The sequence below is a fragment of the Balaenoptera physalus genome (assembly GCF_965194825.1).
Source record: "Balaenoptera physalus genome assembly, chromosome: 9".
Classification (NCBI taxonomy): domain Eukaryota; kingdom Metazoa; phylum Chordata; class Mammalia; order Artiodactyla; family Balaenopteridae; genus Balaenoptera; species Balaenoptera physalus.
In genome coordinates this window covers 22,748,139-22,762,774 of record NC_138888.1, presented here as the reverse complement: position 1 = coordinate 22,762,774, position 14,636 = coordinate 22,748,139, and the positions used below count along the sequence as shown (strand labels likewise).

The 14,636-nt window shown below is 35.1% G+C and overlaps 1 protein-coding gene and 1 long non-coding RNA gene across 4 annotated transcripts in view; one reads left to right on the top strand and one right to left on the bottom strand.

Moving 5' to 3' along the window:
• The window catches only part of LOC309667006, a 1,642,277-nt gene that overhangs the window by 1,407,580 nt on the left and 220,061 nt on the right, over window positions 1–14,636 (bottom strand). The gene's annotated exons all lie outside the window — the stretch shown is intronic.
• Window positions 601–8,697, top strand: GJE1 (gap junction protein epsilon 1). 3 transcript variants are annotated; one of them, XM_082474993.1, is made up of 4 exons: window positions 601–1,906; window positions 4,848–4,882; window positions 6,239–6,421; window positions 6,989–8,697. In XM_082474993.1, exons 2-4 carry the CDS (start codon window positions 4,874–4,876, stop codon window positions 7,394–7,396), a joined length of 600 nt encoding a protein of 199 aa, XP_082331119.1. In that variant the 5' UTR covers window positions 601–1,906; window positions 4,848–4,873; the 3' UTR covers window positions 7,397–8,697. The 3 variants fall into 3 exon arrangements, with proteins under 3 accessions (XP_082331119.1, XP_082331120.1, XP_082331121.1); XM_082474994.1 differs by having other exon boundaries at window positions 601–3,331; window positions 4,847–4,882; XM_082474995.1 differs by lacking the exon at window positions 4,848–4,882 and having other exon boundaries at window positions 601–3,331.

Sequence of the window (14,636 nt, the reverse complement as noted above, 5' to 3'; positions counted from 1 at the left end):
AAAGCTTTAAGCAAGTTTGAGCCAGTAAGCTGGTATGGTTGCCTCAAATTTTTGGCCATTTACTCAGGAAATTGATAGAGGTGTCCTGGTCATTTTTTAAAATCTTTGAGGCTTGGAGAGCAGAGGTAGCTTTTAATGATTAAATTTACTCAAAGCCCACTGGGGTTCAATCCCACTAGTCCTTGCTGAGCAAAAGTCCATGTCTTGCCATCTTAGTAATAGACCCTAACAGAAGAGACACGCCTCCCAAATAGATTAAACAGAGATGAAGAGAGAGACACTGAAAATAGACATGGCATTTGCATGTTATTTATCCTTCCCTGAAACATTCTTACTCTGGCCAACACGAAGTTTCTTTACATTGAAGAAAGTAGTGGTTCTTCCTTGTTTAAGAAAGATTATTATTATGTTAATATCCTGTAGTCTCCACAACAAGGAAAAATGAATAGAAAACAATTGATGGTTCAAGCTCTCATTAAAGACAGGAGGAATAGTCCTCCAAATGCTTTAATAATCCACATGCAACAACCCTGTGAGGTAAATACTATTGTCATCCCCAGGTAAAGAAGCTGACATTGAGATAGTAAATTTTCCTGAGATCTCAAATCTAGCCAAATGGTGAAACCAGTGTAGATTTTCTGACTCCAGAGCCCCTGATCCCAGATACCATGTGGTCATTTCGCCTTACACTGAGGCCAAATGGGAAAGAAACATTGGCTGAATTCATTTCTGTGGAGTCCTTCATGTTCCTCAAGTACTCCCCCAGCATGTATTATACTTGGTTAGCTCTCTGCATGGCCTTTCATATTCACAATGAGATCTGGCCAGGAGCATGGGATAAGGGCCAAGCTCTGCAGAACCATCCAGCTGCTGTGTGCCCTGATAACTCTCTGAGCTCTTCTCAGGAGAAATTAAGAATGTCTGAGCTTATTTCCCCTTCATTCCCTGTGTTTCAGGATCCTAGCAATCAACCTATTAATATCCTCAATAATATCCTTTAGCTTGTCATTTAACAACAAGTAACTCATTCACTGTCTGTCCCTACCTGGTTTTGCCACTTACTAACTGTAACTTTGGATAAATTGCTTAAACCCTCTAAGCCTCATCTGCAAAATAGATCTATAAGAGTACATACTTTACGGAGTTGTAGGAATTTAGAGAGAGAATTTGTTTAAAACACTTAGTAGCAAATAGAAACCGTTCAATAAGCGTAATGCATTATTATTAGCTTTTAACTACAGGAGAGTTCTTTTCCCATCTGTTCTAGTCCTTCTCATGTTCCTTTCACATCAGGAAGTGGGGGCTCAATGTAACAGCACACAAGCCTGACCTCAAACTTTAGTTCTCATAAATTGATTCTAGGATTCTCTACGAAAGAAAGTACATATCCGTGATTCTCAAATTGCATTTTGAAACAGCCAAGATTCTTGAATATTAGATTTACTCGATTTACACCCCCAGTCATGTGGTAGATTGTAAAATTACTGCAAATTCTTCATCTTTCCACATCCATGCCACTGGAATGTGACTTCAGATCTTCCCACTAAGAGCTGGAATCCAAGTTTGCGGTGAGACTTGCTTTGGCCAATGGAACGTTAGCAATCATAAATCAAGCAGAAACTTGAAAAGCTCTTGCACATTTGGGCTTTTCCATTACTTGCTGCTTTGGGAACTCTGCAATCACCACCATAATAAGAAGCCTGGGCTAGTCCCCAAAACGACAAGAAACATGTGCCATAGTCACCCTTATCACTCCACCCAAAGCCTGCCAACCACCTGACATGAGTGAAGTCATTCTAGATAATCCTTCTGGCAGCTTATCTGCATACTGACCACACATACACGTGAGAATCCAGCAGAAGTCAACTGAGCCAGCCCAGACAAGGAAAAATAATCACCCAAACCATAAGCTAAATAAGTGTTTGCTGTTTGACCATTAATTGAGTGGCTTGCTATGAAAAAAATTCTTAACTGATATAGATATTGGTAACCAAGGATCAGGGGCTACTATAACAAATATGTTAAAAAGACATGACATCATCTTTGGGACCAGGCAGGAGGCAGAAGGTAGAAAAGTAACAAAGAAACTATGACTAATGTCAGGGAAAGCAATGAGAAACTATTAGTGAAGGCTGGAAAAGCAGTGAGGAAACTACTGTGACAGGCTGGAAATATGGTAAACTTTATTATATGTAGTGAGACAATTAGCACAACAGTCACCTGAAATAACTTGGAAGGTAAAAAATGTATTAAGTAAATGTTGGATTTGACTAAGGAACATCCCAGAGAGAATACTAAAGGTAACAGTTTGGTACTCCTGGCCACATTTTATAAGGTATAAGAAGAGAGAGATTACCTAGTGAAGGAGCCTAGAGATGAGTTTGCAAAGAAAATTTGGGGAAAATATAGAGGGATCAGGACTTGCTACACAGGAATTCCTTTCTTTTTTTTTTTTTTTTTATCCCTAGTGTTGGCCAGTAAAACTTTCTCATGTAAAACATGGTTTGAGGGTAAAAAACAAATCATTCATGTGACTATAACAGCCTTGATAAGACTCAAATACTTAAGGCATGACTAATGATCATCTCAATCAATTAGACAAAAGTTTTCTAAAAATCTTAAAAGCATGGTCTCAGAGAAGCTTAATCCAAAAATAGCAGTAAATAAATAAATAAATAAATATCTGTAAAATAATTGTGGGTATAACTTTTTTTTCCAAATTAATTGCATTAAATCTAATACATAGAAAACTCAAAAAGTGATTAAGAGACTTGTACTAGTAAAAGAACTACTAATTTCAATTAAAATAAAATAGTGGTGAAATTGTAGAAACGACTTCTGGTGCCCCAACTTTCTTCTAACAAGAAGCAGTTTGAGGAAGATAATCAGCTTTGAATACAGCCATTCTTTTAAATGCAAAAGGGAAGATATTTTCAGCCAAGGACCCACTTCCATTAAGCAGTAGAGTACAGTAAACTAGGGAGTAGCTTTCGGGGAATAGTACTATACCTTAATCACGGACATTTTCTGACTCCAGAATAGGAAGAACTGGCAACATTTCCCCTTCAAGATTTCAAAATTGTTATGGACCAGTGACAGTCATGTGCCTCCTGTTGGAGTGGAAGCATCTATTGGAATCATCCTACCCCTTATCATCATTGTATATTGACTTTGTAAGGAAAATAACCTTTCCTTTTGTTTCATTAGATTCTGGATCACCAAGAGTCACCTCTGAGCCACATCCAGATTTGCACATGAGACAAATCACAGAACCCTGGACTCAAACTTTAATGCTATAATTAGATGAGAGTTCTGACATCCTGGGATTAAGGTGAAGACATGTAGGAGAGATATGAATATATGTGATCATAGGACACACTGTGGTAGAATATAAAGTTGGCCACAGATTTTTTTCTATCCTTGTACCCACAGCTCTGCAACATGACTTTGAAGGTCCATCAAGACATAGAATCTATTTCCTGAACCTGGGTTAGGTTTGTAATTCATCTTGCCTAATGTAACATCAGCAAACATGAAGCAAGCAGAGACCTAAACAATGCTTGCACACTGGGGATTGCCCTCTTTTGCTGCTTTTGGAAACTTGCAACTATTAACATGTAAGGAAGCTCAGGGTGTCACCCTAATTAACAGCCCTACCAAGTATCATACATGTGAGGCCAACCTCACTATCTTATCTGGTGAGTTCACCTTACATTTGGAAAAGTAAAACTTGGCATACATCATTCATTTCTTAGCATCTTCCCCTTGGGAGCAGGTTGCCCACAGAGATCAATAGTTCTATTCTGCTCTTTTCATGCATAAATCTTATACAGGAGGGGGGCACTCCATGCCGGAAAGGCAGCCATGATACAGCATTGACCTGGCCTGCACCTGTGTCTGCCTGAAAGTCACACTTTCCCAAAGAGTTAAGCTATGTCCCTTTTCCAACCAAATCTTTATGGTAGTAAGAGTGTAACAAAGGTGACATTTTGGTGCCCATCTCCCTTATTCCTTTGTCTTAGGATTCAGTCGGGTCATAACCCATAAGAGGAAGACCAGTATTATTTATTTTGCCTCTCATAGATCCCAACAATGAAATGATGCTGCATTTTCCTCTTCTACACATGCAATTAAGGTTCAAGAAAATTTCATTCATCTCTGGAAAAACACAGGAAGAACTTTGATGATTTTTACAAGTCTGACACTTGAATATATTTGTCTAAACAAAAACATTTACTACTGTACAATGGTAGAAGTCAAAGCAGGATTCCTCTCATGCAAATGATTGTTTTGGCTTTTGGATACCCCTTCGAAGGAATCAACACATAGCGAACCTGGAATTCTGTTCCACAGAAGATGAGAATATATACCAATTTCTCTTACTCAGCAGTTCTGAGGAGTGATTACATTGCCCATTTTTATTTTTTCCTATCCAGTACAACAGTCTGGTTCAACAAGGCCACTGCCTCTTGCTCATTAGTTATAACTACATGTGTTATGCAATCACTTCTCCACTTGCTGACAAGAGCAAGGAAGTCAATTGGAGTTATCACTTTCACAGATTGCAAACAAAACAAAGATGAGAAAAGCAGGTGAAGAAATCAAGTTTGATCAACCATTGGCTGAATAGTGTTATAGGTGGCTGGAAGATAGCAAGCAGATGTATTATCAGTTAGAAGGCAGCCACGTGTCGTTCTTGGCCCCTGCTCATTCTCAGTACCCATAACCATGTCTAGCAGATGATGTGTCTACTGAGGACAAAAGAAAGGGAGGGTGGGATTATTCACATGATTTATGCTAGATCCTGGTCTTATCTTGGTTAGCAGTATCCTATCTTTTTCCTTAGAATCGAGATCTAACTGCAGATTTTTCCATGTCTGTGGTAAGTATTCATCAAAAAGACAAAGATAGTAACACATCAGTAATATTCAGTGATGTAATAGCTATCATAACCTGCTTTACAGTTTCTTAAGCTTCCCAGAAATCAGTTTTATTCCATGGAAGTAAAAAAGAAAGAATCAGGAATATTTCCCACATACTTATCTTTTCAGACATACCTAAAAGGCAACCAAAAAAAAAAAAAAGATCACTTGACATTTCAGAGAAAACTCTAAGCTAAAGAGTCCACTGCTTTACGCGCAGACAATTCTTAGGTAACTGAGAGGCACTGAGTGTCAGAACCCTTGCCGGCCTGGCCTCCTGCTTTACTGGCACTCCTGTCTGGCTGGCTGGCTATGCTGACAGTGTAAATCAAGGGATTATCAGATTGACCACATGCCCTAGTCTTTTGTTTCTTTGTTTTTGTTTTGTTTGGGGAGGGAGAGAGGAAAGTTGACTGGAGCCCCAGAGATCTATGAAAAAAAAAAAAAAGACAGAAAAGGAGGAGGGGAGAGAAATGTGCAGTGATAAGTGTTTTCTGTTGTAAAAGTTATGACAGAAAATAAGAGTTTGATTCTGGCAGAAACAAACTGGCAATGTGGGTCAAGGATTAACCCACAGGGATGCCGGGATAACATCTCCTGAGACATGTCTCTAAATTACATCAAAAACTTCTATGAAGGATGTGTAAGTATTATACAAGCAGCAAGAACAATTGTATGAGCCCTATCTGTTATTTTAACCTGATCTGCATGAGTGCTGATGAATAAGGTCCTCTACATGTATGGAGAATAATATAAATATCAACCATTTACTTCAAAATATTCTGAATTTAAATAACTGTAACTAGAATAATTCAGGACGTACTTTTAGCTGTTGGTGCTTTAAAGCTGATCGCTCTCTCAATTTGATAATTGAGAAGAGAAGCTGTAATGACAACTAAATAAACATTATTTGCTTATTAAGATAGTGTGTATACTAATGAATTTAATGTTGGATTTATTATCCAATTTTTAAAAAAGGTACTAGATATACTAAGATTACCTTGATTTTATTGCAAAAGGATTACGGGGTAAGGGATATTAATTAAATTCAAAGCTTTTTACAAGTTTCCAAAATTATTTGTCATTAGCAACAAGTCCCTATTTGACTGTTGCACTTCATATTTTCAAAGTGAAAAGGGTAAGAAATCTCAAAATGCAGGATTTGAATTGGGCTTGATGATCTCTAAGTTTCTGTCTTTCTTCGAAACTTCATGAATCTTAAATTTTTTTAAATGTGATAATGAAAACATCCTTTAAAATATTCCCCTTTAATGTTTGTTTTCAAAAGTTTTTTTTTTCTCCTAAAACTGTAACAGATGAAGCCGCCCACCGTGATCGGTCAATTCCACACCCTTTTCTTTGGATCGGTCCGAATGTTCTTCCTCGGGGTGTTAGGCTTTGCAGTCTATGGGAATGAGGCTTTGCACTTCAGTTGTGATCCAGACAAGAGAGAAATAAACCTCATCTGTTACAATCAGTTCAGGCCAATCACTCCACAAGTAAGTGTTTCTGTGTGCACAAATGTAAACCTTACTCTACACCAGATAAAATTGTTTTCTTTTAAATGTAAAATAATGTCATAATAAGATGAAGAATATTCTAACAGGCATTATTTCTAGAATAATTACCTTTTTTACATATTAGCTGTATATTTCAGGTAAATTAATTGGAGTTGGTCAAGAGTTTCTTCCAAGTCCAGCATTCTATTATCTATTGATGTTAGAATTATACTCCAGGCTTGTAATTAGAAAATGGAAATTGAGTAGATACTGAAATAATATATTTCATCATTATTAGTAATTGGTAGGTGATGACAGTAAAATATGACTACTTTTTCACAATTACTAAGTGTTTAAAGTTTTAAACTCTAAACATCTTGGTAATTAAATGAGATTATGTCCAGCATTACCACCTTCATTATATTATTTTTATCCTCATAAGACTTACAAAACTTAGAATTTTTAAATTAGCCTCTATTGAGGGTCAGTGAATTTTTGTGTGTGTGTGTGTGTATTTTTTCATTACGTGTTGATTGATTTGACTAAGATATTTCTGACATACTTTAGGTGTTCTGGGCATTACAACTAGTGATCGTCCTGGTTCCTGGAGCTATTTTTCATCTTTATGCTGCATGTAAAAGCATCAATCAAGAATGCATTCTTCAAAAGCCCATCTACACTGTGATTTATATCCTCTCTGTTTTATTAAGAATTAGTCTAGAAGCGGTAGCATTTTGGCTTCAGATTCACCTCTTTGGTTTCCAAGTAAAACCTCTCTACCTATGTGATGCTGTGTCTCTCGGGAAAAAATTTACTACTATAAAATGCATGGTGCCAGAACACTTTGAGAAGACCATTTTTCTCATTGCAATGTATACATTTACTGTAATTACAATAGTCTTATGTGTTGCTGAGATTTTTGAGATAATATTTAGAAGATTATGCGTTCTAATTAGGCAACGACCAAAAGGTTGATTACCTACTGTCATGCCAAAATTATTTATCAACCATTTTTATTTAGTTTTATCTCATTCAGTGAGTACCTCAATTTCAAACATAAATATCTGTTTTTCAAACTAACCTCAGTGTGTCTAAAATTTATGTCTGGTATAAAATACAATACTCAGTTCTAAGGCAGAGATTCTTGAACAAAACTTTTGTTCCATTTTAATTTCATCACACATTAGGAAATATACATGGAACTAATGTTAACTCATTTTTAAATAGTACTTTTACAGAGTTCTTTCATACACAACATCTTAATCAATCACAGTATTTTATGGCCAGAGAAACTTTTATTAAGTCTTTTACACAGAGTAGAAAAATGAGGCTCAGGGAGATTAATATATGCAATCCTAGGATTCAGCTTTCCTAACTATAAAGCCATTTCCCTTACCACTTAACTATGCAGCATAAACTTTGAGGATGTAATTATTGTTGTATTCATGTAAAATATAACTTATTTAAGTGCAAAAGTTGTCAATTAATTATTAAAAGAGTTATTCTATAATTTGATGACTAACTTGAAGAAATGGAGCACTTACATTTTTAATATTATACTTATACGGTTTTCTTGGAATTTTTAATATTAAATGATATGGTAATATGGCCACCAAATAAATAAAAAATGCTATGGAAAATACTGTGCATGGTTTGCTTGTTGGAAAAAAAAACCCTCTGTGCTCATAGATATCCTACAACTACAGTTTCTATATTCAAGATTATTGAAATAGTAAGTTATATTTATATTAAGCTAGACTTCCTAAATAGCTATGAAATGATTTCAAACGCAATTTTTTTAACTTTTTATTTTATATTGCAGTATAGCCGATTAACAATGTTGTGATAGTTTCAGGTGCACAGCAAAGCGACTCAGCCATACATATACATGTGTCCATTCTCCCCCAGACTCCCCTCCCATCCAGGCTGCCACATAACATTGTCAAAGGTAATTTTATATTAATTCAGTGCATTTCTTTTTATCTGCCTGTCTTACCAAGAATCACGTCCATACGATATCATTTAAAAACTTTATGTAGGGCTGCCTTATACTGGTGCTTTATTAGGGAAATAAGTATAGTCCGTCAAAAACTGAGGTTTTCAATTTTTTTCTTAAGCATTATTCAACCTATGGTTGATATCATGAATTTCTACATTAATTTTTAAATCATTGAGGCTTTCTCCACAGAAAAGCACAAGAAAAAATCCAATTTACCTTCATTCAACAAATAGCTGCATAGTATCGATTATTAAACACATACCACATTACAAGTTCAAATACAAAGATAAACAAGATGTAGTACCTTTATAAGATCATATTCTAGTGAGGGGCACAGTGGCATGACAAGAGGCTGGGGGCTGTTGGAAATAGCCCCCTCTGAAGGGAAGGACTATTTGCTCATTGTTTTTGTTTAGAATCACTGGCCCTTAGTGATAATAAACAGCAACAATGTCTAGTATGTTTTATTCTTATTTTTAAATTATCTGTAGATAATATACCCCTTATTGCCTGTACCTAGGGTGGACTGCTCCGACCGATTCTCCCACAAACACACACATCTTCAATATGGGTCATATTTTCCTGCATCTTTAGAAGGCATGTAATTTTTTATTGGATACCAGACATTGTGTGTTTTACCTTGTCGGATGCTGAATATTTTTGTCTTCTCATAAATAATTCTTAAATTTTATCCTGGGGCACAGTTAAATTACTTGGAAACAGTTGATCCTTTGTACTTCCTTTTAAGCTTTGTTAGATGGGACCAGTGTAGCCCTTACTGAAAGGCTAATTTTGCCCCGTTACTAAGGCAAAACCTTTCTGAGTGCTCTATGAGATGCCTCTTTGGTGCTTTGGAAATGTTATCTTTCCACCATTCTCAAATTCTTGAATTCCTTCCTCAAGCTGATTGACTCATTGTCTTAGCCCATTTGGGCTGCTATTACAAAATACCTAGACTGGATAGTTTATAAACAAAAGAAATTTATTTCTCATAGTTCTGGAGGATGGAAGTCTGAGATCAAGGTGCTGCATGTTCAGGTTCTGATGAGAGCCGTCTTCTGTGTTACAGACTTGTCATTGTATCCTCACATGGTGGAAAGAAGGCCAGAGAGCTCCCTAGGGTTCCTTTTATAAGGACACTAATCCCATTCATGAGGGCTCCCTCCCCATGACCTACTTACTTCCCAAAGGTCCCACCTTCTAATACCATCACATTGGAGGTTAAGATTTCCAAAATATGAATTTTGGGGGGACACAACATTCGGCCCATTGCACTCATGGTTACAACAAAAATTGCTGTAGCTACAGGAAGCAGGTTTTTGCTGTGCCCAGGGAAAGAAGGGAGAAGGGGCAAAATGACATTCTTCTTGTTTGCCTCTCAGGATTTTTCTAAGGGAAGATCATTGTTTAAAAAAACCAACAGACTTCCCTTTAATATCATTGCCCACGCACAGGCAAACAATTTGATTTATTCTTATTCTGATTCATCCTAGGACATTGTCAAAGTATGCTCCTATTTAAGAGGATTTCTACCTTAGCTGTTGTAAAAAGTAACTATTCTCAGTTCTGTGCAAATCTTGGGTATTGTTCCTTTTAATCCTTTCAGGTAGCTCTTTTTCTGCAAAGATGTTTAAAGATGTTACACTGATCAGGACTCAGTCGAAGACCCTTTACAGATCTCTGGAGCTCTCATGCTTTGTAGCTTCTCCCTCTAAGGTAGTCTGTCCTATGAAAACTAGCCTCTTTAGCCCTGGACTCTCTCTCCTCAACTCACAAGGAGGAAGGATAGCATTTCTAAGCCGCTAGAGGAACCCTGGTCACCTCTGCTTCTTTTAAGTAAACAGTCCATATTGTTATGTGTAAAGATACAGATCCTGTGAGAGTTGGTTTGGACAGTCTTTTCAATTCCTTAATGATCTATACTATTCTATGATTTCATTTTGTTAGTAACTATATCAGGATTGTTAGCACACAGCTATATACTCCTGGATAATAAATGCTACATAAAAATATAGCATTTATGTTTCTCCTTTTGGGAGATTTGTTTCTGCAGACCGTCGAATTTACTCTGGCATTCTTGTAGATATTTCTTGTCCTCATCTTCAGTGTCCATTTGCGCCTTCTCTGCTTGCTGCAATCTGGTGTAATTCAAATCAACTTTGGGTAAAACTGAGGCTAGAACTAGGGTGTAAAAGGGTGAAGAAGACAAATAAAAGAAAAATGGGGAAATAGAAACATTTCTAAATGAAAACAAAGTTTGGGGGAAAACTCACAAACTCAAACGTGAAAGAGCCACACAATGTCTAGAAATTGTTTTGTGATTTTTTTCAATATAACGCATAATATACCCAGAATACTATCTTCAAATGTGCTTTATTTCTTGTTCATAATTAACAATGCAAAGCAATATAGCCTTTACCACTTATGTAAAGCATAATGAGTTAACTTTCAAAAAAAAAAATAGCATTTATAAAATATAAGATATTTAAATATATGTAATATAGTTTAAAATATAAAAACTGATTTTTCTAACTAAACTGCAAATGTAGCAAAAATTAATAAGAATGTCAAAGCTAAACAAATAACTAACCACTTGAAAATATATTTAAACTTATTCCATAAAAAGTTGTTGGGTCAAATAAGGTAATTCAAACTGAAGTTTTTCAGTTTGTTTATAAATGAACAACAGTCAGAATATTACATATTAAAACCTATAAGATATTGCCAAAATTGCAGTGCATGGCCAATTGACAGTGGAAAATACATTTCTTTTTAAAAAATAAACAATAAATGTAATTCAAATAGCAAATGTGAGAACTTCAAAATAAAACTAAGGAAAAGAAAAATAATTTAATAAGGATAAAAAGAGAGAAAGTAATAAATTAGAAAACAAACAGCATACGATGGAAAAATCCAAAATTGTTCTTGAAAAAACTATAAGTGTGGCATATCAAATCAAGTGTGGAAGTATATCCTTATAAGATTTTATAATATATATGAAGTTATATATTATCACTTGAAGTACACTGTGATAATTTAAAGATGTATACTATTAAATACAAGACAACCAGAAAAACAAAACAACAAAATTTTAGCTACTAAACCAACAAAGGAAATTAAAACATTCAATTAATCCAAAAGATGACCAAAAAGACAAAAAGGGAAAAAAACAGATGGGACAAATTGAAAACAATAACAAGGTAGTAGAACTAAACTTAAAAATATCAACAGTGGGGCTTCCCTGGTGGCGCAGTGGTTGAGAATCTGCCTGCCAATACAGGGGACACGGGTTCGAGCCCTGGTCTGGGAGGATCCCACATGCCGTGGAGCAACTGGGCCCGTGAGCCACAATTACTGAGCCTGTGCGTCTGGAGCCTGTGCTCCGCAACAAGAGAGGCCGCGATAGTGAGAGGCCCGCGCACCGCGATGAAGAGTGGCCCCCACTTGCCGCAACTGGAGAAAGCCCTTGCACAGAAACGAAGACCCAACGCAGCCAAAAATAAATAAATTAATTAATTAAAAAAAAAAATCAACAGTTACAATAAATATAAAGAACTTAGCACTCCAAACCAAAACAGGGATTTCTGACTGCATTTTTTTAAAAAATCCAGATCAAATTATTAACAAGACCCCACTTTAAATATTTAAATATTTAAATATTTAATATTTAAAATTTTAAATATTTTTACAAATAAATAATAATAAAAGTGGAAAAAGATATATCATGCAAACAGTAAGCATCAGAGAGCTGAATTAGCTGTATTAATATGAGAAAACTCAAGCAGATTTCAGGGCAAGGAATAATGACAGGGATAAAAGAGACATTTCATAATGATTAAAGTATAATTTCATTAGGAAGCATAACAGTTATAAATGTGTACGCCACCAGTGCCAAAATAGAAGAAGCAAAGCCTGCTAGAACTGAAAAGAGAAATAAATCCAATTATAATTAAAGATTTCAACATTCCTCATCAGTAATCAATTGACAAAGTAAAACATCAGGAAGGAAACAGAACACTTAAACATTACCAATAAGCAACTTGAACTAATTGATATTTAGAGAACACTCTTACCAGACAACAGCAGAATATACATTTTTTTCAAGTGCAAGTGTAACATTCACCAAGAAAGTTCATTTTCTGGGTCATGATAAAGTCTCAATGACTTTGTTTAATTCACAATAGAATTAAACTAGAAATTAATAAAAATAAGATATCTGAAATATGCCCAAATATTTGAGAAACTAACAATACATTTTTATTAACCCATTGATCAAAGAAGAAATTACATGGAAAATTTTAAACTACTTTAAACACAATTTATCAAAATTTGTGGAAAGCAATTAAAACAGTTCTCGACAGCATTTTAAAAGTTCTATATATTATGTTAGAAAAAAAGAATTTTTAGCTTCCACCTCAAGAAATTATTTTTAAAAACAGTTTAAATACAAATTACATAGTAGGGAAATAAAAATAAGAGCACGAAACATTGAAATAGAAAACTGAAAGACAATAGAAAAATCAATGAAAGGAAAAGCTGGTCTTTGAAAAGATTAGTAAAACTGACCAATTTCTAGCTAGACAGATTGAGATAATAAAAGAGAAAATGAAAATTACTCATATCATAAATGAAAAAAGAAAGAAACATCACAACAGAACATTTAAATGATTATAAGGAAACGCCATGAACGATATTACGCCAATAAGTTTGATAGTTAGATGAAATGGAAAAATTCCTTGAAAGACACATATTACTAAAAACTGACTCAACAATAAACAGAAAATATGAATATCTCTATACCTATTAAAGAAATTGAATTTAAAATCAGAAGCTTTCCCAGAAAAAAAACATCAGGCCCAGATAGCTTCATTGGTGAATTCCTTCAAATGTTTAAGAAATAATACTCCACAACCTCTTGTAGGAACTAGGAGGGACTATTTGCCATGTCATTTAACGAAGCCAGTATAACCTTGATATAAAAAATTCTTAGCAAAAATAGTCTAGCATATGTAATCCAGCAATATATATAAAGATAATACATCATGTTCAAGTGGGGTTTATCCCAGGAATGAAAAGTTTTTTTAACAGTCAAAAACCAATTAATGTAATTCAACTAGATTAATGGAATAAAGGAAAAAAATCACCTAGTCATCCTAATAGATGTGGATAAAAGCATTTGATTACATAACACCCATTTATAATGAAACAAACAAACAAAAACCCAAATCTCTCACTGTAAAATGGAACTAGCTAAACTTGATAAAAAGCATCTGGAAATATCCTATTTAATAGTGGAAGAATGAATAATTTCCCGTATAATCGGGAAAAAAGGTAAGGATGTGTACTATTACCACTTTTGTTTAACATTGAACTGAAGGCCAATAAGACTAAACAAAACAAAAATTACGTATATATTTAATATATACTTATTCAATAAATGCAGTAAGACAAAAAATAGAAGATATACAGATTAGAAATGAAGAAATATCATCTTTAGTCACAGACATAATCATGTAAATAAAAAGTTCTAAAGGATGTGCTAAAAGTTACTAGAATTTGTAATTAAGTTATCAAGATTAAAATTTCTGTAGAGCAATAAAAAATGAAATTTAAATTTAAAAATAAGATTTACAATAATATTCATTAAGTATGAAACAGGTAGAGATAAATTTTACAACAGAAGTGCTAAACCTGTACAATGAAAACTACAAAATGGTATTGAGAGAAATTAAAGATGTTAGGGCTTCCCTGGTGGCGCAGTGATTAAGAATCACCTGCCAATTCAGGGGACAGGGGTTCGAGCCCTGGTCCGGGAAGATCCCACATGCCGCGGAGCAACTAAGCCTGTGTGCCACAACTACTGAGCCTGCGCTCTACAGCCCGTGAGCCACAGCTACTGAAGCCCGCGCGCCTAGAGCCCATGCTCCGCAACAAGAGAAGCCACCGCAATGAGAGGCCCATGCACCGCAACGAAGAGTAGCCCCCGCTCGCCGCAAATAGAGAAAAACCCACACACAGCAATGAAGACCCAAAGCAGTCAAAAATAAATAAAATAAAATAAATAAATTTATTTTTAAAAAAAGAAATTAAAGATATTTTAAATAAGTGGAACAATAAACCAAGTTCATGGTTTAGAGGCCTTAATCTTTTATAACTTTGGTCACTCCAAATTGATGTGTAGATCCAATACAATTCCAGTCAAAATCCCAGAAAGCT

Coding starts and splice junctions, on each gene's coding strand:
- GJE1 (XM_082474993.1), top strand. Junction 6,422..6,988: donor TCAGGCCAATCACTCCACAA/GTAAGTGTTTCT, acceptor GACATACTTTAG/GTGTTCTGGGCATTACAACT.